We start from the raw sequence: 22,778 nt of genomic DNA, 5'->3' as shown, positions 1-22,778 counted from the left end.
AACCGTTGGAGACTATTGAAGCAATCCAGGAGATGTTGTAATATGAAGTCCGGAGATGACTCGATAGGACGATACTTTCAATTAAAGCGATGATGACAAGGAGGAGATGGCTGACCATGATACACAAAAGCCTTAGGTGACTGAGGACACAGGGACAGTCCCTATTTCTACCACGACAATACAAACGTACACGATAGAGGGAACAAGTCTGGAATACTGCTAGTGAACAACGTGTTCTGCAACTGCTTCCAGCCAACCTTGAAAACCACTGCTGCAAATGCCCGTAAGTGCTCAACGCAACAGCACAGTTGAGCCGAGACGCAGCACTGTACTTGCGTACACGCCGTGTACTACACGACAATAAGGAGAAATGATGAATAGATCATGTATCGCGCAGACAACGTTTTACGCATAGAAGTTTTACGCGCGAAGTGCGTAAAAACGACTCATTACACGTTGTGCAGTGCGTAATGTGTACTACACTAGTCACTAGCGGCTAGTGCTTTACACAACCGGAGTGCAATTTCAGTAGAAGTCTATTCATGAATCGATAACGGTCAATGCCGTTTGTGCAGAAGTGTTCGTAGACAATAAACTTTATTGTGCTTTAAAAGCACGTGATTACCTAGCGGCCGTGCTAAAGTTCCGCACTTGTGAACATTCCGCAGCGGAACGAACTCCCTACCGAGAGGTGCTAGATCCGACGACCCCCGCCCGTGAGACAGCAGTGCTACTTCGCACGAGCCCACGACATACCGATGGATAGAATGGGTATGGCGGAAAATTTGAATGACGACAGGTGTCACAAGATAGTGCTATTTTGGTGGATGAGGCCTGTCTGTATGCTCATTGAGAATTTATCGCCCTCCTGCACCATTCGAATGGGTGTCTGCAACATCATCAGTGCAGTCATGGTCACAAGTTGCTCGAAAGATGGACTATAAAAGCAAGACGAGCCTCTGCCTCCTGCCAGGAAGTTCCTGGTCTCCACATCTCTCAAGTGACCGCCGAGATTCCGTGCCATTCTGAGGTCCAGGATCTGGATAGCACAGTCACCTGCTCGACCACTCGATGTGACTCTAAATCACGTCTTCGGGCACAGCCTGTGTAAACAATCGAAGCGCTCGGATGAATTCGAGGATTCCATAAACGTCGAGCCAGGGAAGCCAACTCGGGAAAACTCTTTACTGAGTTGCAATGGACGAGCGGCCTATGATCACTGGTGCAAACCAGGGGGATCGAGATAAAGTCACTACCCGGATTTGAACCGGGGTTGCCACGGCCACAACGTGACGTCCTAACCACTAGACGATAGCGACTATACATTACAAATTCCTAGACGGCTTCCGAGGGGCTTAACATCTACTCTTACAACATACGTGTAACGGATTCGTTCTCATCGCTGATATTCGTCTTCCTTAGATTTCTGTTGTGATCCTAAAAATTCCTGCTTGTGAAAAATCCCCGAAAGTTGTAACATGAAAACCACTTTGAGGATATCAAATTTCCGAAACTTAATGCAATCGCAGAGACTTGTAAAATTTGGGGTAATGACTAGATAAGACGCTGTCGCAGTCTTCAGATCGGCCTCTGCACCAAGGAAGCCAATCCAGCGAGTCGTTTGGAATGCAGAACGTGCTAATCCTACGTCGGTCGGGTCCGTTTCGTCACGAAACTTTCGTGTACTGTACTCCCTCGAAAGAATGGTATTGGAATGAAGCTGATGAAGTGGAACGTTATCGATCATCCCCAGCCGGAACGGCTGTATGTGAAACTGAAATGCCAATCCATGGATTTCATCTCACACAAGCGATACCATGGCTTCCCCTTCGGCTCACAATGGGGCCGATATGCCAGAGATACGAACATGGACTGGGAAAGTGGCCATCATTCACATTGGCATAAAATCTAGCAAGCATAATATACATGGCATATCGGCCCCACAGCGAAAGTGGATTTCCTAACGGTATTAAAACAGGAGTCTTCAAGTACTCCGACGAGAGTTGGAAATTTTGGAGTCGATTGAAATTTCATAGATGCGAAACCGGAAGTTCTACGGCTGGAACAGATATGCCTATTCTACACCCGTAGTAGGAGATAACATCCGTCCCGCTTATCTTCGCGGAATTGATCATCAATTATTGATGATGATATGAATAAAGCTCATGCTATAAACTATGTTCGATAGGTGTAGATGAGCGAAGATGGTCTGCAGAATGGACCAGCTCACTGAATATGTGAGCGTTATAAAGCCCAGACACCTTACTGCAACCATCGTTCCTTCCCCAAAGAATATCCCTGTGATCACTGAACAAGCCAAGGACATGAGCTGGAGAAAAGGATATACCCCGAGACAAGCGTCCTCAAGATGACCAAGACCAGGAGTTGTCTGTGAATCGATATAGCTTTACGAAACACTGACCCGCTATCACGCTTGAAATCATACATACGTAAAACAGTTGAGAACTGTTGGAAAAGGATCATCACTCGGTCCCTTGCAAGAGCTCGAGCACCTGTGCCTGCACCTCCTCAGGCAGTGATGCTATCTGCTCTGGCGACAGGTTACCAAGCGCGACCATGATACTTTCGGTATCAGCCGAAACCTTGGAAGCAGTGAGGGCCGATATCTCCCGGGCCAGATGATCAAGCTTGTTGTCCGTAGGCGCCTCTGGAGTGGTGGCTGGGAGCTGTGAAAAGAACCATCAGAAGGATCTCGACAGTATACTGCAATATCCCACCACTGTTTGAAGGCCAACTGCGCCTGCACTCTGTTGAGCATAGAAAGGCATAGGTTGTATTGCCGACTCTGAGGCTGCCACTGCACCTTGTGTCCTGATCTGTTGCAACCTGTCTTTCGCTAAGCTCACCTGAAAGATGAAATAGTTGCCCATTATGAGCACTTGCAGGAGCCTACCTCATCTGCAGTAAGAGGTAGGAGACGTTCTCCTGTAGTCACACCTAGAAGATAGTGTGCATGGATGAGAGCTAATGATAGGTTAGGGTCCTCATTGAGAAGCTCCTTTGCCTTATCAGGTGCCTAACATCACCATACTCCCTAACGCTGTACTTCCAATCTCCACTACATGATAGCAGAGATGATGGACTCGATGGAGCGTATAGAGCAACTGAGTTGCTGTTAGATGATTAAGAAGGTCGTCAGCCACATCCATAGCGTTACGAGGCTCTTCCTCATGGGCAGCAGATCCCAACGAGGGATGCGCCTCTTCCGCACGACCCGGACCGGACATCGAGTCGAAAAGCTGATACTGAAGTGAATCGGTCGCGAAATGCATCACTGATATGGTGACAGCAGTATTCCCTGCAATCACTCATGCTCAACAGCACTTTCCTCATACAGTGAAAAACATCAACTACAAAAAGATTGTTCACATGAGCGGCTTTCTAATTTTCGCAATGGAAACGATGCTATTGGTAGGTCTGTATCTCACGATGAACAGGAAAGGCCTGTCGCAGACCATACTGAAGGGAGGATCGATGGGCATCGTAGTAGACTTCACCATAACCGCTGCCGCCCAAGGCTCAGTACCTTGTTCATCCCTTGGGGAATACAGACTCAACTCGCAGGCCCGAACTCATCTAACTGCAGTCTCCATCCAATACCAAACCCATACCAATCAAACTTTCTTGTCATATTTCGCGCACCGTATTCCGTTCTCAACTTGGAGGAAAAAGGACTGCCTTCCTTGTTGTGTTGCATATCTCCACACCAGACGTCGAAGCCACGCCGCACGATATCGTCGACATATACTCCCTCATACGACAAAGCTACACTAGCATCGTAGTCATCATGACCAGGAGAGACCACTACCAGCTTCAACTTATCATCGACGTAGTAATGACAGCCTTTCTATCTATTATTCCCATATTGGTTCCGCCACCATGATGTCAATCGTTAGAGGCGCTTCTCCTTGTAGGGATTTAGAATCAGCCTCCCGAGCGAAGGTCAGGAGAATTCAGACAGAAGCTCATCCAGCAAAACAACGGTGAAAGCATCAATCAGATGCATAGGAACCCTATTCATAAAATAATGATGCAACATCCCTGAAAGTGGAAATGCCGACACAATGTCCCCGCCAGGATCACCAATTGAGCCAACTCTGCCAAGTCCAACACGATGCAATATTAGTCGAGCACGTTATGAAAACTCATTCGAATTGTAGTTAGATGAGCTGCATAACCCTCTGTTGCCTAGGAGCATGTCAATCAGCGTTCAACCGAAAGGCTTTTCAAACGTGATATCATTCGCTCAAACAGCAATGGGTATTACGACAGGTCATCACTTCAATGCCTCCACCACTTGAGTAGCAGCCTCATCCATATCCAGTTCACGAAGACTTTTGAAGGGACGAGGCATACCCACTAGGGATAGGACCTCTTTGCCTCCATGAACCTACACAACAACGGCATCGCGCATGGAGGTCGACCTTTGAGTATGACCTTCACTGCAAAGGTCCCCTTCCTCGGTTTGGCCAAGCCGTTCTCGTTAACTACTACGGTAGTCCCTGGACGACGCGATTCTAGCGCCACACCAAGGGCTGCCGCACTGCGTTTGAAGATACCTCAGCTCTTGCATGCCTCGATCAATACATCCGCCTCTTCTGGATCCTAAATACGGAAACCTCCGAGAAGACAGTGAACAACGACATCACTCACCACTTCAATTGCCGCAACAGTAGCAGCAGCTTTGGCTTTGGCCTTACCCTTAGCTTTCGCCTTGGGCTTCACAATCGCCTCCGATCCTTTCTTCTTTGCTGGCGCTATAGTGACGAAGCAAACTGAGCTACTACAGTAGACATCCCTCCATAACGCTGAGCCAACCCAACCACGTAGAAACTTTATCATTCTCGCCTTCGGCCACGACAACGTGTGTGGACGTAGGCCCAACACACATAGCTTTGAGCACTGCCTCTACTTCCTCTGATGTAACCTGCTCTATCCCGTGCAGCCCTCCAGGCTTGTCCAACATCGCCAAGATGAAGGCATTGGCGGTTTGCAGCTGCGAAAGTTGCCCCATCACACTGGCCTTAGCTCTGGCCAAGGACGACTCATCAACCTGTTTCATCCCTCGAATCACCCGTAGGGCCTCTGTCACACATTGGGCGGCATCAGTTGGATCAGTATGGACCGCCACCGTCCAATGCCCCGCACCAGTAGAAGGGCGATCTGGTACCAAGAACGACCCCCGAGCATCGTATGTAAGTCGAGTTTCCTCCCTCAGCCTCTTAAAGAGTGCTGCGTTGAGGATATCCTCTGCCAGTAGGGCTACCTGCCACCTTGGGCGCTCCTTCATACCTCCCCCTAGGAGTACCAAGGCTCGATCGTCAGCGACCTTCGGTAAGCTCACCCTCTGCGGAGCATCAGTCTTTGAATCAGCCGCATTAGGCAGCGTTGCAACAGTCTCGTCATCCGCCTGTCCTTCCACCATTTTCGATGATCCAAAGAATCGACCAGCTGCCGAGAAGGCCTCCTGAGGGCTGTCGAAGTCGCCGACCATATCAATCTCCAGCTGTGAGTCGTCGCCCCAAGATAGCTCCTTGGTAACCTCTTGGACCTGGCCCAAGCTCTGTGGCTCTCTGAGCACATCCGTGCCAGGGTACATTCTGCTCACCAGCCTATCGAGCCCCTCTCGTTCAAGAGACAGGTCCTTACCGGACTTTAAGGCCTCCAGGCTCGCCAAAGCCTTGGCGATATGGACCGACCCCTTAGCACCTGCCTTTACTTGCCTTCCCAACACATACTTGAGGAATTCCAAGGCAGCCTGAACATCTTTAGCCCCCGATACACTGATTTCGGTCCACTCTAGCGACTGACCCATCACCGGTTCGCTAAGAGAGTGCTCCTTCATGAAAGCATCAACACTGCCATCAGCTGTCTGCCATTGGGAAGCAAGAACATGGCTGGCGACGGTTGCATGAGCCGCACTTCGAGCTCTCAATGCTCCTCCTGGCCACCGTATACGTACACGATAGCTCCCAGGCTCTCCCGCCGACTGCACCACTCGTACCTTCACTCCAGTGTCCAAGCGGGTACTGTAGACTCCGTCGTGTTTGCCTATATCGAGTACATGAGGTGTTGAGCTCTCATCATCCTCCAATAGGCGATGACAGTGCAAGGCCAGAGGCTGAGGCCTTGGTCCCTTCTCCATAGAACCCTGACGTAGGGCCTCTAGAATGGCGGCTTTCGTCCAGCCCTTGCCAGTTGCATAAACCCTGAGCCTCTCGTCCAACAGACCACCGAAAACTCGACGTGCCCCCTCCATCACTTCCATCGGGTTCACTTCCTTCACGGTCTCCTTGGCCAGTCCAGTCGCGTCCTCAGGGGCCACTGGCGTATGACCCAGTAACAGGAGATCCATCAGCATCTGTAGCTGCTCATCACTACTAGCATCTTCCATATCAGCCAACCCCTTCACATAATCCTCCCCAAAAACTCTCACTTCCTCCCTTGCCAATGGACTAGAGCACACATCAGCTACGATCCTGGCCGCCTCTCTCACGCCGAGCTTGGCTCCTTCCACTGTCGTACCACCAATCCTTATGCTACTCACTCTACAGCCCTCCCGAATGCTGTCCACACAGTCGGCCTCGGCCACGACCGGGACCCCCATACCCCTGCTCGCCCTCTGAAGTCTCGAAGCTACCGCTCGTATAGCGATGTCCTCTGCTACATACTTCCTCATGTCGGCCAAAGTCCGCAATGGATGCACTGGCTGCTTAGACATCAACGTTATGCGACCCACAGCAGAATTCTGCGACTGGGAGTCTATGCGAATAGTCGGAGCCTTAGGATGCCACTCATGGTACACGGGCTTACGTAAAGCAGCAACACCTGCTTCGACAGCTTGAAATTTCCGATCGATTTCAGAAATGACTTCCTCCTCTCGCCCGTTAAGATCCCCAACGATGAACAATGTGCTATTGGATGGTCTGAACCACTTCTTGTAGAAGTCTTTCACTTGTCCCACCGTCCATCCCTGTACTAGGGTAGAGCTCCCAATAGGAAACTGCGTGCCCAATACATTTTCCCTATGCAGGGCCTCTAAAGCCGCACACTCCTGGGCATAATCATGCGTATCCATCTGGGCCTTCTCACGCAGTACCACCAGCCTTTCCCTCTCCACTACATCCCTATTCAACTTCGCCTCAAAGCCAGCCTGTCGCAGTAGTTCAAGAGCAGCCCCAAGGCCTTCCGCGTTAAGGACCACAGTCTCGAAGCTAACATGATGATAATCCGTCTCGGCATTACTCTGTCCTCCCTTCATGGCCAGTGCCGCCCTCTCCTTATCACAGCCCATGAAGGCAGCATGCTCTACAAGATGTGCCATCCCCTGCTCCCCTGCACTCTCATCTCGACTACCAACATGAACCTCCAGTGTTGCATGGACTGACTTCCCACCAACATCCTTATGGTCTTGAATCACATACTGCAAGCCGTTGCTAAGGGTACCGACCCGAACAGCTGGATTCCTAGGTAGAATAGGTGAAGGCTCGACGATCGGAGCAGCTGCCTCAACAGCACTACGACGACTAACCCCGTTGCCCTTCCTACTCCTCATCAGAACTGAAGACGTTAGTACTGCAATACCCACGCCCAAGACCATGAGGGAGATTGGATAGCCATAGGATGTTCTCTTCGAGCCACTGCCATGCTGAGCTCTCAAGTTAGTGGTATACGACCTACTGTAAGTGCTCGCTACGGCGGACTGTGGCACAGACGTTCGAGGTAGCACAAAGAGAACCGGCGTGATAAGCTGGATGGCAGCATAAAGGCAGACCGAGAGGACCAGTAGGCTGTAGACTGGGGACGACCGACTTCGGCGAGTATGGCCACAACGATCCGCTATAATAAGAGTCATGAAAAAACCTGAACGTTTTATGCGGCTCTGGCACTGAACCCAACCATCTGTCACAACTGACAAACTCTGAAACGAAATGCACCTACTACTATGAACGAATCTTAGGCTGATACTGATGATAAACAGCACCACTACGTGTCATCATGGATCACTTATACAGAATTGACCAGGGCTCTCACTCATTGAGGGAGGCCGTGGAGGACGAGTTCAGAGCAACAGCCTCGCGGAACAGATCTCTATAACAAATAACAATGAGAATGAAAACCCACCCGGGCCTACCGTAGTTCCGCCTTGGCTGCCTTGCCACTTGCCAACGACTTAGCCGAACGACGCAGTCTATCCTTCACTAGAGGATCCGCCCCGTGGTCCAATAGGAGTCGACACACCTCAACGTGGCCAAAGAATGCCGCGTGGTGCTGATGATGATGATAAGGACACTATCTCACGTGTTATATGCAAAGAGAACTCACTAAAGGCGTTTCGCCCCATTTGGTCAAGGCTTTCATGTCAGCCTTGCTCTCCAACAAGATCTTAGCCAACTCCTCATTCCCTTGCCAACAAGCAATCTACTTGACGGTTCGAGAGGCATAAGGCCGTCGGAAGCCATTACATGCAGGGGAGAGAGACCCCTCTTATCCGTCATAGCCAACAGCTCCGAATGCTCCTCACAGAGCTTCTCAACGAATGTCAACCTTCCAACTTCGCACGCCCTAAGACTCCTTATCCTATGCCGCACTCATGCCTCTACTACCAATGCAGAGTTGTCCATTCCTCCTTATCAGTAGCATGGACATCACTGAGCGGCAAGAGCAGCTCAGCAACAGCCAAATGGCCCTGTTTAACAGCCACCATCAATGGTGTCATGCCTTCACTATCCGCTTGGTTGATCTGATGCTCCTAACCATAATAGTGAGCTATTCACAAGTTACCGACGATGATTGACACGATGCCGGCTTCTGCGATATTGACTAAAGTACTATAATAGCGCTTGTAGGCATTCCAAGGCACGAATCACTCTACACCATAGCAGTGCAGTACTACTACAGCGCTAATCAAATAAGCGCCCTTACCTTAGTGCTGATCAAAGCCTTCACTTCGACTACATCGCCCCTGAAGGCAGCCAAATGCAGGTCATTTGGTCTGATCCTAGCATCAGCTGAGGCCCCTGCACCCTCCATAAGCTCGCCCCATACAGCATCCTCCTCCCCATAACCACCCGATGCCGTAGAAGGCGTTGAATCAGCCGTTACTGTCTCCTGCTGGTGCTGCTGGCTATCACCCAACTTAGCCACAATACTACACCCTCCACCGCTCCCCATGGTGAAAGCCTGATCATTCTCAGCAGTCCCCACTGAGTCCGAGGGTCTCGAGATCTATCACCTTATTGGATTCAATGTCACTCAAGACATCCTTCTCGTCCACCATCTCATCCTCCTCGTTGCTTTTACTACTACCGCCAAGCCATCCACAGGAGGTCCCATGATCATTCGGGGACACCATCGCGTGAGACGCGAGGGAGAAGCCTCCAATACCAGCACCACAAATAACCTATACCACCAGGCTCACTACACCCAAAACCGTATCAAAAGCACTACCAAGGCCATCGAAGATCCAGCCTCAGAACGGCTGCCGGTGAGCAACATGTTGGCCGTTAGCCGGTTCCACCTATACATCCTGATCTGCCTCTGTACATATCGGAACCCCGATTGGCGAATGAACATGGGCAAACGACTGCAAGAAGCTGCGGCTGATAACAAGGAAACTATTCCCAACACATGCTTCGCTCCGCTCGAGACCGTTTCATGTTGTGCATTTAGTGGGTGCGAGATTCTGCGGTCACTTAAGCAGATCGTGAGGCCTGTCACATTGGGCCCGGGATACTCTCTGCTATGTGCACGCATGCAGTAGCTCTCCCTGCGTTGAAAGGTTTCACTCGGGCATCCCTTTAGGGCAGAATGAAGATATCTACTACGCATCAACGTGAGTATGTATTCATCTTTAGATCGACGATCGAGCGAGAATCATAGCTACTCATCTCTATACATGCCCTTGAACAAGACTATGGTGCATTCCAGTGCAGAATGGAGACTGCAAGGAGGATTCGGATCAGAAACTCTTAGGAACCCACTGCTCATTCGAGCGTATCACTTTTCGATGTCCTGTTGATAACCAAACACGCATGAAGAGGTCTCAAGTGTGACATAAGAGTAACATGTAAAGATCATGTTTCAAGGTAGCATACACGCACATGTTCTGGTAAATCGGCTATATTCACTCGTCCGTTACCGATGTACATGTCCACATAATCTGATACAGAACAAGCCTCATAAAGGAGTAGGTCGGTGGAGGGTGGTACATCGGTAGCTTCCTCGACAAGGGTCCGGAAGGAACGACATCGCTTGAGCCTCCACGCCCCCAAGGTTGACACCACGCTCCAGCTTGAGATGACCGTCTCCGAACGGGCCTAACAGCCACAGAACATAGCGACGTGATAGGCGGTGCTGCACTACCCCAGTTGGGACCCCAGGAGTTTCTAGCCAGCCAGTAAGGCAGCTCCTTCCCTGTGTTGGAATCGGTCTCAGTTCCCCAACCCACAATGGTTAGAGCATGGTTAGTGTAGCCCCAATGGTCATAACCTGAGGTACTGATGTTGTGATACATCCAGCAAGCACATGCGGAGCCCACCAATGGCCTCAACCTTTGCTATCCGGAAACCTCTACCGAACTTCGTGAGGAGAGACTCCAACGACTCGGTGAGAGTCTCCTTATCGGCTTCGAAGGAGCCGTGTATACGCAAGTGTACGTCCCCGTCCGCCTCTGGCTGCTTGCCTGGTGCCACGCTCAGATGCCCTGAAACAGAGCAAGCTCGTCATTCAGGACGACAAGGGCGATGGCAGCTCCTCATGAGCTTCTTACGTAGCAGAGCCTCGTCCTTTTCAGTAAGGAGTACATTATGATCTCGCAGAGGAACATGGTTAAGCACTTCCATGAAGCCCTTAGGGGCATTAGCCACATAAATTTCAACCTGTCACGAAATGCTGTATACCATCCAACCTCCCTATTTCGCCTACTAGATCCATTGTGCTCCCGTCAAACTCCACGTGATGAACTCCATGTGATACTACATCATTAAAGAGTGTGGGATTGAGACCATTAGGGGCCTCTATCGCCACTTGCATCGGTCCATGCCTGAGCTCACAGCCTTCCACTAGTATCTCTCCAGCATGCTTACACATAGACATGCTGCATCATCCTCGCCATGCTACAACGACCATAGAATCCCCCTGAGAAAGCCCCACATACACGGTGTTCATAATACTGGTACACCATCCCTACAGCAGTACTCTACCTTTATAGGTGCCTTCTTTGACATACCACACTTTCGTCTCATCATTGAAACACTCGGCTTTGCATCTACCATCGCCGGACACGTATCTTAGAACCGCAATCTCAACCGTGTAGGACAACAGTGCCCTACGGCATGCATCGCTCTGTTGTTATACCCGTTACGAGTAGGTCGAAACCGACTGAACCTAGCGTACTACACTTCCACAGTGCTCTACTACAATCACTCGAGGCCTACCAGGGAACCCTCCATTGCAGGCTTGAGCAGTATAGCTACACGAAATAATCTGAAAGGAGGCAGACGATGCCCCGTCCATGATGGGCCACCATTTTACCACTTACTCCTTGAGGAGAAAGTTCAAAGTCATCTGGTATGGGGATTCCCATCGCCTTGAAGTCCTTGTATATAGCGCCTTGTACAGCAGCCGCAATAGCCATAGCATAGCACCCCCCACAGGGACCTTGGCTCCTCACTGGACCTGCACAAATCTCTCCAAAAAAGCTCATCTCTCGAGCCTTCGATTACTGCCGTAATCTCCGTAATGGTCCCTGAAGTCGTAGGATGCTCGTACGTCCTCAGGAAGGGTTGCAAGGATATTATCAGCTTCGAATAATTCCTCCGTTTGGCACAAGTTCAAGTGCCGATCCGAGCGCTGACACCATCCATAAAACTCAAATTCCACCACGATGATCCTCACCTCCGAGGGGTTCTCCTGTATCCCATCCGGCATGCCTTGAGTAATAGGGCCATCCAATCTCTCAGGAGATTGCTCTGGGCTATACAGATTATACCTACGATACAGAAGCTCAGGATCACTGCAGCCTTGCCGGCCTCACCGTTTCCCCTTCATTCCTGTATAGCCCAGTTGTCGTTGGCTCTCGACCTGACCGGAAACACATCCCCTCAACAAGACTCGCAGCTGCTCCTACCCCCTTCACATGAGGCTGGACCTCCCCCACGTCCCTCATAGGCTCCATTACAGCGAACTCCGGCGCTAATATCTTAGTCGCATGCCCAGAGCCGCCCTCCCTATGAGACACTGCCAAGCTGTGTACCTAAGACACCATCAGCAGCAATATGAATCCCCAATTCTCTAACCCTCCTAACCTTATTGGCCTCCTCTGCGTCGACTTTCCTCGCCCAAGCACAGCCCTGCTTAGACCCGTCAATCGCGGACCAGAAGCCAACAAGCGTTCGGCCGCAGTAGGAAACATATCCCTCTGTTGTACCATCCCTGACATCTCAATCAAGGCAGGTAATTATCATCCGCACGATCAGCCGCTTACGGCGACTCAGCGTCTTCAACTCCACCGCATTCCCTCTCCCCTGTACACCGGTAGTGAACGAACAAATCTATCTTCCTCGGGACTAGACAGGGACACAGAACTAGAGTCTAGTCAGAGGCGAGTGTGTTCTGTCTAGTTACTAGAAAAGGCGCTTACTGTCATTAGATCTAGGGTGGTGGAAGTTATCAAGTACTATGAACTCGTCGTAGCCCATGGTCCAATGCCCCAACTCCAGTGTGCTATCATCCGCATCCATCACCTGAAACCCGACTGCTAGAGGACATCCAATAGCCATAAGCCCACCATCAAGTGGTGAGCATCCTTCTCCCCATAAATGTCTTCCATCTTCTGTGACAGGGACAGTCCAATCTCGATTGGCTCCCCATCAACGGACATGCCTATACAGACTGTCACACAAGTACTACAACTACCCCTACCAAGGATCTCATTGAAGTCCTCACTAGTCGGCCTTTCCCGCCGCATAAGTTCATCGATCTGAGATCAACTACTCTGCACAACCGAACGAGTCACCAGTACCTTCTGGCCCACAGCCAGATTGCCTTTGTTAGAATTAATAGCTGTATATCCGCAAAAGTTGCCGCCAGTATCAGCCCTCCAGTCAGGCACTGGGCCCTTCAAGAAATACAGTCGCCACTTGCCTAACACAGCGCGGACCATTGATCCTACTACCACTACGGCTCGAGAGACGACCTTGCGAGTCCTCACGAGTACAATGGCTCGGCAGATCGGCCACTACTCGTTTCACTACAACTGCTGTTGCAATGGCAGAAGCCAACCTTCGCATTATCAGGGCAGAGTAACTTTCACTGACGCTCCCTTCAGGGGACCCTTCACGCCCTCTAATGATTAGGTCTCACCCAGGCGCCACCGTACTCTATTGGGAACACAAGGACCCTTGATAAGATGAGCACTATACTGCTGTATAACATGCTTGCATGGGCTGAGGTAACGATGATATCGACCTCCTCGTCTCGAGGAGGTGACGGTCCATATGCTCTGGCACGAGTATGATAGCGCACATCCCACACGACAGTAACTCGGGGCTTACCTCTGAAAGCTCCTCTACAAGGGTCTGGTGTTATAGCAACAGCCTGGGACTCTATACCACCAAAGTTAACCCCTCTGAGTATTTTCACATACCCATCCTTGTTGGGACCTGGAAGGGGTGAGGTTGATGAAGACCCGTCGATTATTGGAAAGAACACTAAGGTACCCCAGTCGGCGCCCCAGGAGTTGCGCGCTATCCAGTAGTCCACCTCCTTGCCAGCCTTGTGATCCATCTCAGATCCCCACCCCACGACCAGCAGCGCATGGTTGGTGTACTCCCACTGATCGATACCTAACATCTCCACCTTGGCCAAGTACAACAACGCATAACTCTTCCTAGAAGTCTATCAGCGACCCCACGGGGCACAAACAAGCTCAAACTATAGACTAGTTATGTTACTCATATTACCGAGGTATTGGGGTTCATGAAGCTGGTATTCCCCCAAGCCGGTTGACTTGAGCACGCGAGTGATCTCTTGTGCCACTTGAGGCCATGAAGTGACCCCTTTCGCTAAGGCCGCCCTTACAATGAGCTCTTGATTAGAGCTCGCTGAAGGTAATACGATAACGATCCCCACCATACAGATCATGGCTAGCGCTTACCCTTTGCTTCAACTTTCTGTATCAACGACGTGTTGCTGACTGTATTACTAATCGTACGGAAGTCGCTGGTGTCCACAAGGAGATGGGCACCCAACACCTCCTTCCCAGGAGAGGGCAATAGGCGTGTGGCCTTCACCCTTACCTTCCCACAAAAACCAATGCGTGCAGAAATCCAACCAACTTGCTCACGGAATTTTCCCCAATCACTGTGTGCTCCGTCCCATAGGGTACCCCAGCATCCAAGCCTGTGATATTGTGAGGTGGTCTGGGGAGCAGGTCGCTCTGTGCATTCACAGCCACCGAGACCGGTCCTTGCCTACAGTACAACCCTGAAGCCACCGCTACCAGGCCCCATCCTACTGCATTATATGCTGCCTCATCTGGGCCTCACTACAACGACCGTAGAAGCCCCCTAAGGAAGAGCCACTCTCAAGTCAGGAGCTGCTGAGCTGAACCTACCAACGTATGCGAAATCCTTGGCATACCACAATTTGGTGGAATCTCTATAGCATGATCGGTCACAAGCTTCGGGAGTCCCCTGATACCTGCCACAACATTGGCTACTCACCGCCAATCAGGCCGGGGAGGGATCAATGCTATGCGTCACGACAATATCGAGTAAGACACGAGTTCGATCAACACACACACAGTGAGGCCCCATCTTACGGCATGCAGGAAGCTCGAGGTACACCCTGGACAGTCAGGTCGAATGCCATGATACCTGCCATAATGCTACTGTCTCACATACCTCTCTCCAACACTCTCACCAGGAAATCCACCGTTGCATCCTTGAGAAGCATAACCGCACGATAAAGCCTAAGCAGAGCTACTGAGTGGCACCACGAGATGGTGACTCTTCCCGCTCACCCCCTGGACGGACAGACCCCAGTCGTCGGGCAGGTCCATCCCAAGAAGTTGGAACTGCCGAGCAATGGCAGTTTGAAGGGCCGACACCGCACCTATCGCATAGCAGCTGCCACATAGCATCTGCTGAGACTCTAGATCTGAGAGCAAGCCCTAGTCAAGAGGTCAAGAGTCGTCATAGTACTTCCAAAATGCGGAACTTCATCACGGAAATCATACGCTTTTGGCAGGGACGCCACGAGGTCGGCATCCTCAATGCTATTAGTACTCATACAGGCCTCGTCTATAGGCTGTGGAGGGTATTTGGTGGGTGCCTGAGTAGCCTAGCTTGGCCACTGCAAAGACGAGCTCTCTGACCTCCTCGGCGTAGCTGTCCTCTGTATACGCGCCATCAGCTAAGACATGATACCTGATCGGAACCACACTAAGGCACTGTTCACTATTACTCCCTGCTTACCTGCCCTTGAACCTAGCATACCCCTCGGTGTCCTCATCTACATTGATCTGAGAGCGCCCAATGGGGAGGAGTTGGCCGCCCCAGCTTACGTCATCTAATAGACCACTACTACCACTCCTCGTCATCAGAGCAATTGCACGAGCCCTGAAGAGAAATGCGTCCAAGGTCAGACCGACACAACCGTTGTTCAGAGAGTAGCTGACACGCGCCTGTAAGCTCGTAAGGCCTCACCGGGTAATGCTAGCCTTCCGCCTTCTCCCCCTCAGGGTTATGAATGCAGACGGTGTCATAGACCCTGGTAGGACTGCCACACTATGGACCTATCGGGCGCTTTAAGGCAACTTGATACCCTCAGAGAGTAGCTCACTTTATTCGCTTCCTCATCACTCTTCTTTCTCATCCAAAAGCATCCTTGCTTCGCTCCGCTACGCGAGCTCCACCATCCTATCAGAGTCTGACCACATAGCGACTCATAGCCCTGAGTGGTGCCGAACCTGCAAACCGCAATCATCGCCCACAATAGCCCAGCCTCCTTACTCATCTTCAAAGTCTGCATAGTCCCCACAATGGCTACTCCCAGAGAGGCAGCGATAGCGGAAGAAGGCCACCAAGTGCCGCGGCACCGCGCTGTTGTCTAAAATCGGAAGGTGAGCTGGGCCTAGGCACGTCGAGCTTACTCAGGACTAGGTTCTTCAGCACGAGACCCTCATCGTAGCCGACAGACCAGCTGCCTCTGTATGCACCGCTAATATCCAATACCTGATACGAGTCCTCTTCCAGACAGTTTGGGGAAGGCCTACCTTCAGATGATGGTCCCGAAGCACACCATCACCACTGACATCCTGGTCCATTGAGAGATTCAAGTCGACGACAGGGCTCGATGACAGAGTCATATCTAAGGCTTGGTGATGCTTATTGCGAGAGGTAGGCAGTAAGGGTACTCAGTATCCTCTCTATACTGTGTGACGTTAGTCCATCGGGGCCACTCAGCGCTGCTGCGTCCATAAGCTGTTGTATCTACCATAGCAGCAGCATGCCAACAGTGAATGATGGAGTGAGTACCTGATTGCCACGGGCTATGTTGGCCTCGTTGCTATTGATGGGAGTATACCCACAGAAGCTGTCCTGCTCTCCCTTACTATTCCAGCTTGGTACAGGGCCTTCCAGTAGATACAGCTGCCACCAGCCTAGGAAACACTAGCAATACGTGAGTGGTTAGGCTCATTGCTAACCTTGAACATCTTCAATGGTGCAGTGCAAAGGGAGATCAGCAAGTCCTACGAGGAGGATAGCAAATACGATCAAGTTGACCATTGCAGATCGAGGGGATACCGAGGCCAATGGGCCAGTGGGAAAATGAATTAAAGAGGGTAATGGCTGTGATGACGGTGTTCGAAGTGTGGATCATTGTTGGCAGTCCGCTTTTACTGATCGCCTCCTACCCCAGTAGCCTGACTTTGGAGTAGTCCTCGGCATCAAAGCTGAAATTGGATGCATCTCCAAGTCACACTGTTAAAATCACTTGGAAGGTCGTCTTATTGCGATGGGAAGTGTAGAGACGATTTCGATCATATTGTTGGGCGCGCGCTTTTCATCATGCGCTTATATTGAGTGGAGCGAAATGTTTTTGAGCGCATGTTCACGAAAACATCATCGAAGGCCGGGACAGACTTCATTCAGCCTTAGGCCACAACGGTACCAGGAGTGTTGGGTTGAGTGCTGGTCAGAAGTATATATTGGCTGCAGTAGTCCTTACTCTAATAGTATCCAACCGTTGTATGGTAGGAGCAACTGAGGAGACAGGCCGTGCTCCGTTGAAGGTGCCCCGAGTCCAAAAGCCATCCCTTTGCCCAATAATAACACGTATCATAGTCCTTTTCATAGCCCTCACCATCAGTCTAGGAACAGCCTGTACTTGGTGGTCATGGGGGTGAGCCTCTAGCACTAGCCACCATACCCTCCTGTACCACATTAGATACTCATGGGTAGTCGAGGAAAGCATTGGCATATACCCAATATACGAATGTCCACAGTTAGCTCACACCTTTGCCGCGAGCCTAGAGGTCCCAGACGGCCCTCGTTGCCAGGTCTGTACACAAGCCATTTCCCTTGATCTGATCACAACTCTGTAGGTCTCCCTTCCTTACAGAACCGCTGCTGTGGCCATCATAGCAGAGAACGGTTTCGCGGTGTCTGAGAACTCCAACTTGAATGAACGGTGAGCCCCCTCTACTGTCGAGCCAGTATGCTTAGCGTTCAGTCGTGGCAAGTGCGTGATACCGTCTAGAGCCCATCACGAGACCGACATTGTTTGTTACTCACTAGATTACTGCGGCAACACATGCCATGTATCGGGCTCATCACGGAGGTGTGCTCAAATACATCTCGATCTTACATCATTGTCCGCTATCAGATGCCCTGACCCCTCGAGCCTCGATGATGATGAGGCCTACGGTGCTGTACCACTCCAGTGTGATATCCTTGTTGGTCGTAGGACAGACCACTCACCTGTGGTGGTTACCATGAACTGTGCTGATATCCTCGATGGCTCTTACTGTACGGCCTTCCTCCCCCTCTAGTTGGCACGACGTTTCTCCCTAGGTAACAATGACTACAGTGTATCCCCTTCCAACATAGTGGCGATGAGAGGCCTCATCGCTGGTGTGGTCCTTATTGTCATCTTCTGGTTCGTGGCTGAGCTCATACTCCGTCATGTCGACATCAACCTCCGCAAGGAGAAGGCGGAGGGTCTGGCCAAGATGGCTGTTGAGCTCCCTGAGAAGCGAGCGTGAGACGGAAGGTTTCCAAACGGCCATTATAACCAGCATGTGTGGCAGGTACCTGAGAGCTCAGATAGAGTTGAGATGGGATGAGGAGGCACAGCTAGCATACAAGGCCGATAGTGATACCTCCTCTATATCTGGCACAGCGTAACGCCATCTCTGGTCCTCAATTCGGCTGCCTTCGTAATGGTAGATACGATCTAAGTTCCGTCTACAGTCACCAGATGGGGTCTGCTGCTCCTACTGCCACTACTGCTATCACTCCTAGAGCGACACCGAGGAGCTTTGCGGGTAGACCGGCACATGCGATGGTGGATAGTGCTGCCTTCAGCCTTCTCGCCGGTCCCTCACACGTCATCATCTGGTCATCACTCATCGACACCCCTCGGCTCAGGACCGTATGACAGCGTCGGTGGGAGCGCTGGGCTGATGGACAGCAAAGTGTAGGTGCATGCACTATGGGATTCATCCCAGTATGGTCCGTATAGGAGATCACAGCTACGATCAAGAGACCCTAGGAAGCGGTATGAGAGTAACGCTTGGAGGAGGAGACTGAGGCAGTGGAAGGAACTGAGGGAACAGAAGCTGACCACCTTCCTCACCAAGCAACGCTTCCGGACCATCCTTCTGAACATATTCTTCCTATTACTTATAATTATTACGCTCTACCTGATAATATACTTCTCACCACAACAGATGAAGAGCAAACGAACGGTACGTCTATCAGTGTGGTCCCCACAGTAGACGCATCTAGTCTTGACTTCAGGCATTGGATGCTCTCTTTGGGAACATATCGATTTGGCGTATGTCGTCATGGTTGGACCTCCTTATTTTTATTGACGTTATATTGGACACCTTCCTCTTCCTCATAGCCTGCTGTGTGGTGAAGTGGCCAAGAGCGCCGGTCTTCAGTCGACACCTTCAGGTGGGCTCATTGTCATCATTTGTGAAGATGAGTATTCTGTCAGGTTGCTATGAAGATAGCAGTCGATGAAGTAGCTAACGAAGGGTTGGAGGAGGGCCGTGGATACGAGGAAGACCACGCCTCCCCAATGGGTATTCATAACGTTGGTGACGAGGCGGTGGACCTCAATATCAGTCGCGACAGCAGCGAGGATACGGTCACGGCTGACTTTGTACGTCCGAGCACGGCCACGATGATGTTGACCATAGGGAGCTACTCTTCCCTTTTCAGGTTATGAACCAATCAATGACCAGAGATTGCTGCCTGATGGTCGCCTGCCATATGTCCACGATGACAGCGGAGCGTTTCGATACCTTTACTACCACACTACGATCAGCTATGATGGTGTTCCCTCCTGGTCACATCTTTGTCTGTGACAACGGGCCAAGCCTCTGCCCACAGGACCATACACAGTGGGCTGTTCAGCAGGTGAGCAGTTGGTGGAGACCGCCGTGTTAGGTTGTATGTTAGGTCCACCCTGATATCAATTACTTATACATTCCTGAAGGTAACAAGACCTTCGCCTTCTACTGGTGCAACAAGTACTGGATACCATTCCTCTCACGGTATTCTAGAGTTAAGGACTTTAGGTAGGCTTAGCGATAGCGCAGTGGAAGAGGGTTGCCTCGTCAGGTTTGCAGTCATCATTGATGATGATGTCCCCCTGCCTCCAGATCTTCATATCCCTCAGGAGCATCTTGAAAAGGACCATAGCATAAAAGCTGTGGGGCATTGGGTTCCTTCATACGTCCGTGAGAAGCCTTGGTCAGGTACACTTCCCGATCACAGCTGCATCGCCAGATGGGCGGCCGAACCTTCTGGTTAGGTGTCAAGATGTGGAGTATAAGATGGCTGCAGTCCACAAGTTACTACAGGCTACCATGTCTAGGTAGTAGCAGCAGCAGGTCTATGATATGGCTCGAGAGTTTGCCAGGTGTTTGTCATGTCATGGTGCCATCGCCCTTTGGGACCGAGAAGCTCTAGATGAGGTTTTCTATGAGCATGATACGGTCTTCAATGGTGAGGATATGTAAGTATAAGATGGTCTTCATCGATACCTAAACCGTTGTACAGGTACATGGGGCTATCACTGCTCCGTAAAAGGGACAACTCTAAGATCATATCATGTGCTCAAGCCGTCGTTCCTACTTATGCACCTGATTCCTGGACGGTACTGCCTACTACTACTATCACCGATGCTATTGTGATACTGCTGGCTTAGGTATTGTTCCGTCAACGTGTGAAGTCATGGGAATTAACGTCTCACAAGAAGACATTCTCATATTTGTTTGAAGTATTCCATCCTGCATCATTCTGTCATGTCGCTAGTCTAGCGTTGAAGCCGTACTTCATGCAGGAGGTCTGTCATCATCATCATCATCGCTACTATGATGACGTTTATCAGTTACTGGCAATCGTTCTCGATTGGCTCCGAGTGTTCCTCCTTTGTGGCCTACTACTAAGAGACTGGGTCGGTCTGTTGATGATGACCATGGTCTTCACGGCCCTTCTCTATTTCGTCGTCGCTGTATTCCAAATCGTCGTGCTGCGTGAGAGGAAGGAGCTACGTAGTACACTGTGCACGTAAGCACCATCCCTCATCAGGCAGCCATCGGGGCACACCGCATTGTGGAGGTTGTAGGTGCATAACCTTCCCTTGGTATCGTCTAAGTGGATTACTCTTCCGACTTGGAGCACTCTGCCAGAATTTACTCGTCTATAGTCATGAACGCACCAACATTAAAATTGGTAGGCCTCAGACGCTGATATGAGGTTCCTGGGCGTGCATATGCTTGCTGATGACAGTGGGAGGGGGGATTCTGAGGAAGTTTGGCAAAATTCTCGTCGAGATTTGTATATCGCTGCACTAGCTGGTGTTTTGAATTTATAGTGTAGTGAGGAAACTCCCGAGCTCGGCTGAGGGAACCAGACATGCACAAGATCTTCCCTCCGCACTAGCAGGACTTTGTCTGTTGCATCCTAAGGATTATGGGTTGTGAAGTCAGCGGTTTTACGTTCCTTGGTCATCGCTTTCATGGCTAGGTTACTGTCGTTGTCAGGTGTTCGAGAGGATGAGATAAGGGACATCCCCCCATGCCCCCCTCATCCTGATGTCGATTGGTTCACAGTGTGGGTACAGAGTGAGCCCGTTGAGAAGCCTCTTACGGCATCTCATGCCCTGCCTAGTGAGCATGTCCGTCATCCTTCTATCACACACCTTTCGATATTTAGGATCTCGTCGAGGCGCAGCAGCCTCTCCGAGCACAGTGGCATCATCTCCTGCATCACTACTACGCTCAGGAGTGCTCACTGGCCCATACAATAATCACCACTATCATTATCAACAACAACAACAACAGTATCATGGTCACTACGTCGTGAGAGACTAGAATGCTGGTTATCCCCAGTAATTCCCAAGTTGTCTCTCTGTGTCCACTACCCCATGACTAAGTAATGACTAGAGTTATTGTCATCACAACAACAGTAGTGGCAAATGTCGTCTACAATTCTGTGCATGAGTGCATGTTCTCGTATTGTATATCAAATGATGGATAAGTCGAATCTATTTTTGTTATCTACTCTCTATTTTTGTCGTTTCGTCTTTGTATCGGAATCGTTTGTCATAATCGAAGAAATTATCATCACCACCAGCAGTAGAAGCAGCAGCAGCAAACTGCAGTATCGTCAGCTTAGTGTCTTCCTAGTTACCATCGTCCACTCGTCCTCTTGACTCGTACATCTCGTAAATGAAATCCGCCTCTTTTTCATCGCCATGGATGATGCACCAGTTTCGTGCTGCTTGGACCCCTGTCTCGTTGTTAAGCTCGCCCTGTGGTTTAGCCTTTGCCTGTATTGCTATGTTCTGGCACCGTCTGGGTTGCATTGGTGCGTGTACAGGTGTCCTCATCGACGCCTTTGGTGCTCATGGCCTTCGCTCTAAGCCTAACATCACACCACGCGATATCGAGGTACTGTACAAAAACAAGGAAGCTATCAGTTTTCACTCGTCGCAATAGGTATGGCAAACGGCAGCTAGGTACCAAATACTGAGTAGTATTGGTATCATCATTGCTGCTAACATCAATAGAAGGCCGGGAATGAACTATCCTGCTCTACTCCTCTCACTGGGCACCCTCTTCTTCTCAGCTAGTCTTTACGGTAAGGCCTCCATCCATCATCGTGCTGGGCAAGTCATGTTCTCTCTTTGTTCAGCCTTAGTGCTCACTGGTGTCAAGCGCTTAGGGGTTGTCGCCCCTGTAGGAGGGCTTCTAATGGCCGCTGGATGGTTTGCCATGGCATTCTGAGTGGTTTCTGTGGGATGCTATTCTTGAGTTTATCAGTTGTTAGTTCAATTCGTTGGGGAGATGAACCTAAGACCGAGCAGCTGTACGAGCACACAAGCTCACTGTCCCTTGTTGTTAGTATTATGGATCGTCCATTCAATCCGTCTTCATCGTCTCTGCGCTATGGTGATCCTTCTCAGTACTATGGTTCCGTTTGGGCTGTCTAGGAGCCTGCATTGGTGTATTC

The 22,778-nt window shown here is 50.6% G+C and overlaps 6 protein-coding genes and 1 non-coding gene across 7 annotated transcripts; 1 reads left to right on the top strand and 6 right to left on the bottom strand.

Annotated features, from left to right (window-relative positions):
• Positions 1-1,247: 1,247 nt before the first annotated feature.
• On the bottom strand, positions 1,248-1,319 carry Pmar_PMAR013491. The gene has a single exon. It is a non-coding gene; the product is annotated as a tRNA-His (tRNA).
• A 1,164-nt stretch (positions 1,320-2,483) lies between these two features.
• On the bottom strand, positions 2,484-3,248 carry Pmar_PMAR013490 (hypothetical protein; the record flags this gene model as incomplete). The annotated part of the gene is made up of 4 exons (XM_002777403.1): positions 2,484-2,687; positions 2,739-2,867; positions 2,915-3,037; positions 3,084-3,248. 4 exons carry the CDS (start codon positions 3,246-3,248, stop codon positions 2,484-2,486), a joined length of 621 nt encoding a protein of 206 aa, XP_002777449.1.
• A 1,049-nt stretch (positions 3,249-4,297) lies between these two features.
• On the bottom strand, positions 4,298-7,576 carry Pmar_PMAR013489 (conserved hypothetical protein; the record flags this gene model as incomplete). The annotated part of the gene is made up of 3 exons (XM_002777402.1): positions 4,298-4,411; positions 4,675-4,796; positions 4,840-7,576. The coding sequence occupies 3 exons, from the start codon at positions 7,574-7,576 to the stop codon at positions 4,298-4,300; spliced, it is 2,973 nt and encodes a 990-aa protein (XP_002777448.1).
• Positions 7,577-8,051: 475 nt separating this feature from the next.
• Positions 8,052-9,597, bottom strand: Pmar_PMAR013488 (ankyrin repeat and SOCS box protein, putative; the record flags this gene model as incomplete). The annotated part of the gene is made up of 8 exons (XM_002777401.1): positions 8,052-8,112; positions 8,156-8,292; positions 8,347-8,442; positions 8,487-8,586; positions 8,628-8,773; positions 8,947-9,204; positions 9,257-9,424; positions 9,472-9,597. The coding sequence occupies 8 exons, from the start codon at positions 9,595-9,597 to the stop codon at positions 8,052-8,054; spliced, it is 1,092 nt and encodes a 363-aa protein (XP_002777447.1).
• Positions 9,598-10,097: 500 nt separating this feature from the next.
• On the bottom strand, positions 10,098-15,625 carry Pmar_PMAR013487 (cathepsin c, putative; the record flags this gene model as incomplete). Its single annotated transcript, XM_002777400.1, has 34 exons — positions 10,098-10,183; positions 10,233-10,340; positions 10,387-10,512; positions 10,562-10,726; positions 10,793-10,901; positions 11,002-11,065; positions 11,109-11,160; positions 11,226-11,311; positions 11,355-11,409; positions 11,460-11,508; positions 11,564-11,700; positions 11,748-11,874; positions 11,920-12,013; positions 12,059-12,105; positions 12,152-12,277; positions 12,330-12,456; positions 12,509-12,590; positions 12,665-12,767; positions 12,812-12,906; positions 12,946-13,003; positions 13,046-13,167; positions 13,578-13,685; positions 13,743-13,868; positions 13,986-14,126; positions 14,228-14,321; positions 14,387-14,495; positions 14,540-14,591; positions 14,639-14,724; positions 14,846-14,900; positions 14,947-14,995; positions 15,047-15,183; positions 15,228-15,357; positions 15,401-15,452; positions 15,501-15,625. 34 exons carry the CDS (start codon positions 15,623-15,625, stop codon positions 10,098-10,100), a joined length of 3,282 nt encoding a protein of 1,093 aa, XP_002777446.1.
• A 115-nt stretch (positions 15,626-15,740) lies between these two features.
• On the bottom strand, positions 15,741-16,814 carry Pmar_PMAR013486 (hypothetical protein; the record flags this gene model as incomplete). Its single annotated transcript, XM_002777399.1, has 8 exons — positions 15,741-15,812; positions 15,868-15,994; positions 16,038-16,134; positions 16,178-16,259; positions 16,301-16,395; positions 16,442-16,517; positions 16,563-16,687; positions 16,733-16,814. The coding sequence occupies 8 exons, from the start codon at positions 16,812-16,814 to the stop codon at positions 15,741-15,743; spliced, it is 756 nt and encodes a 251-aa protein (XP_002777445.1).
• Positions 16,815-17,247: 433 nt separating this feature from the next.
• Positions 17,248-22,552, top strand: Pmar_PMAR013485 (hypothetical protein; the record flags this gene model as incomplete). Its single annotated transcript, XM_002777398.1, has 24 exons — positions 17,248-17,430; positions 17,476-17,587; positions 17,633-17,718; positions 17,761-17,868; positions 17,914-18,056; positions 18,102-18,288; positions 18,338-18,430; positions 18,477-18,574; positions 18,678-18,726; positions 18,772-18,997; positions 19,050-19,208; positions 19,252-19,419; positions 19,479-19,676; positions 19,719-19,837; positions 19,881-20,012; positions 20,074-20,136; positions 20,182-20,277; positions 20,322-20,418; positions 20,470-20,607; positions 21,001-21,052; positions 21,308-21,433; positions 22,146-22,216; positions 22,265-22,406; positions 22,461-22,552. Exons 1-24 carry the CDS (start codon positions 17,279-17,281, stop codon positions 22,550-22,552), a joined length of 2,907 nt encoding a protein of 968 aa, XP_002777444.1. The 5' UTR covers positions 17,248-17,278.
• Between the last annotated feature and the right edge of the window lie 226 nt (positions 22,553-22,778).

This window comes from Perkinsus marinus (genome assembly GCF_000006405.1).
Source record: "Perkinsus marinus ATCC 50983 genomic scaffold scf_1104296951948, whole genome shotgun sequence".
Classification (NCBI taxonomy): Eukaryota; Perkinsozoa; order Perkinsida; family Perkinsidae; genus Perkinsus; species Perkinsus marinus.
Note: the sequence above shows the minus strand (reverse complement) of the source record. Positions and strands in the feature narration are given on the sequence as shown.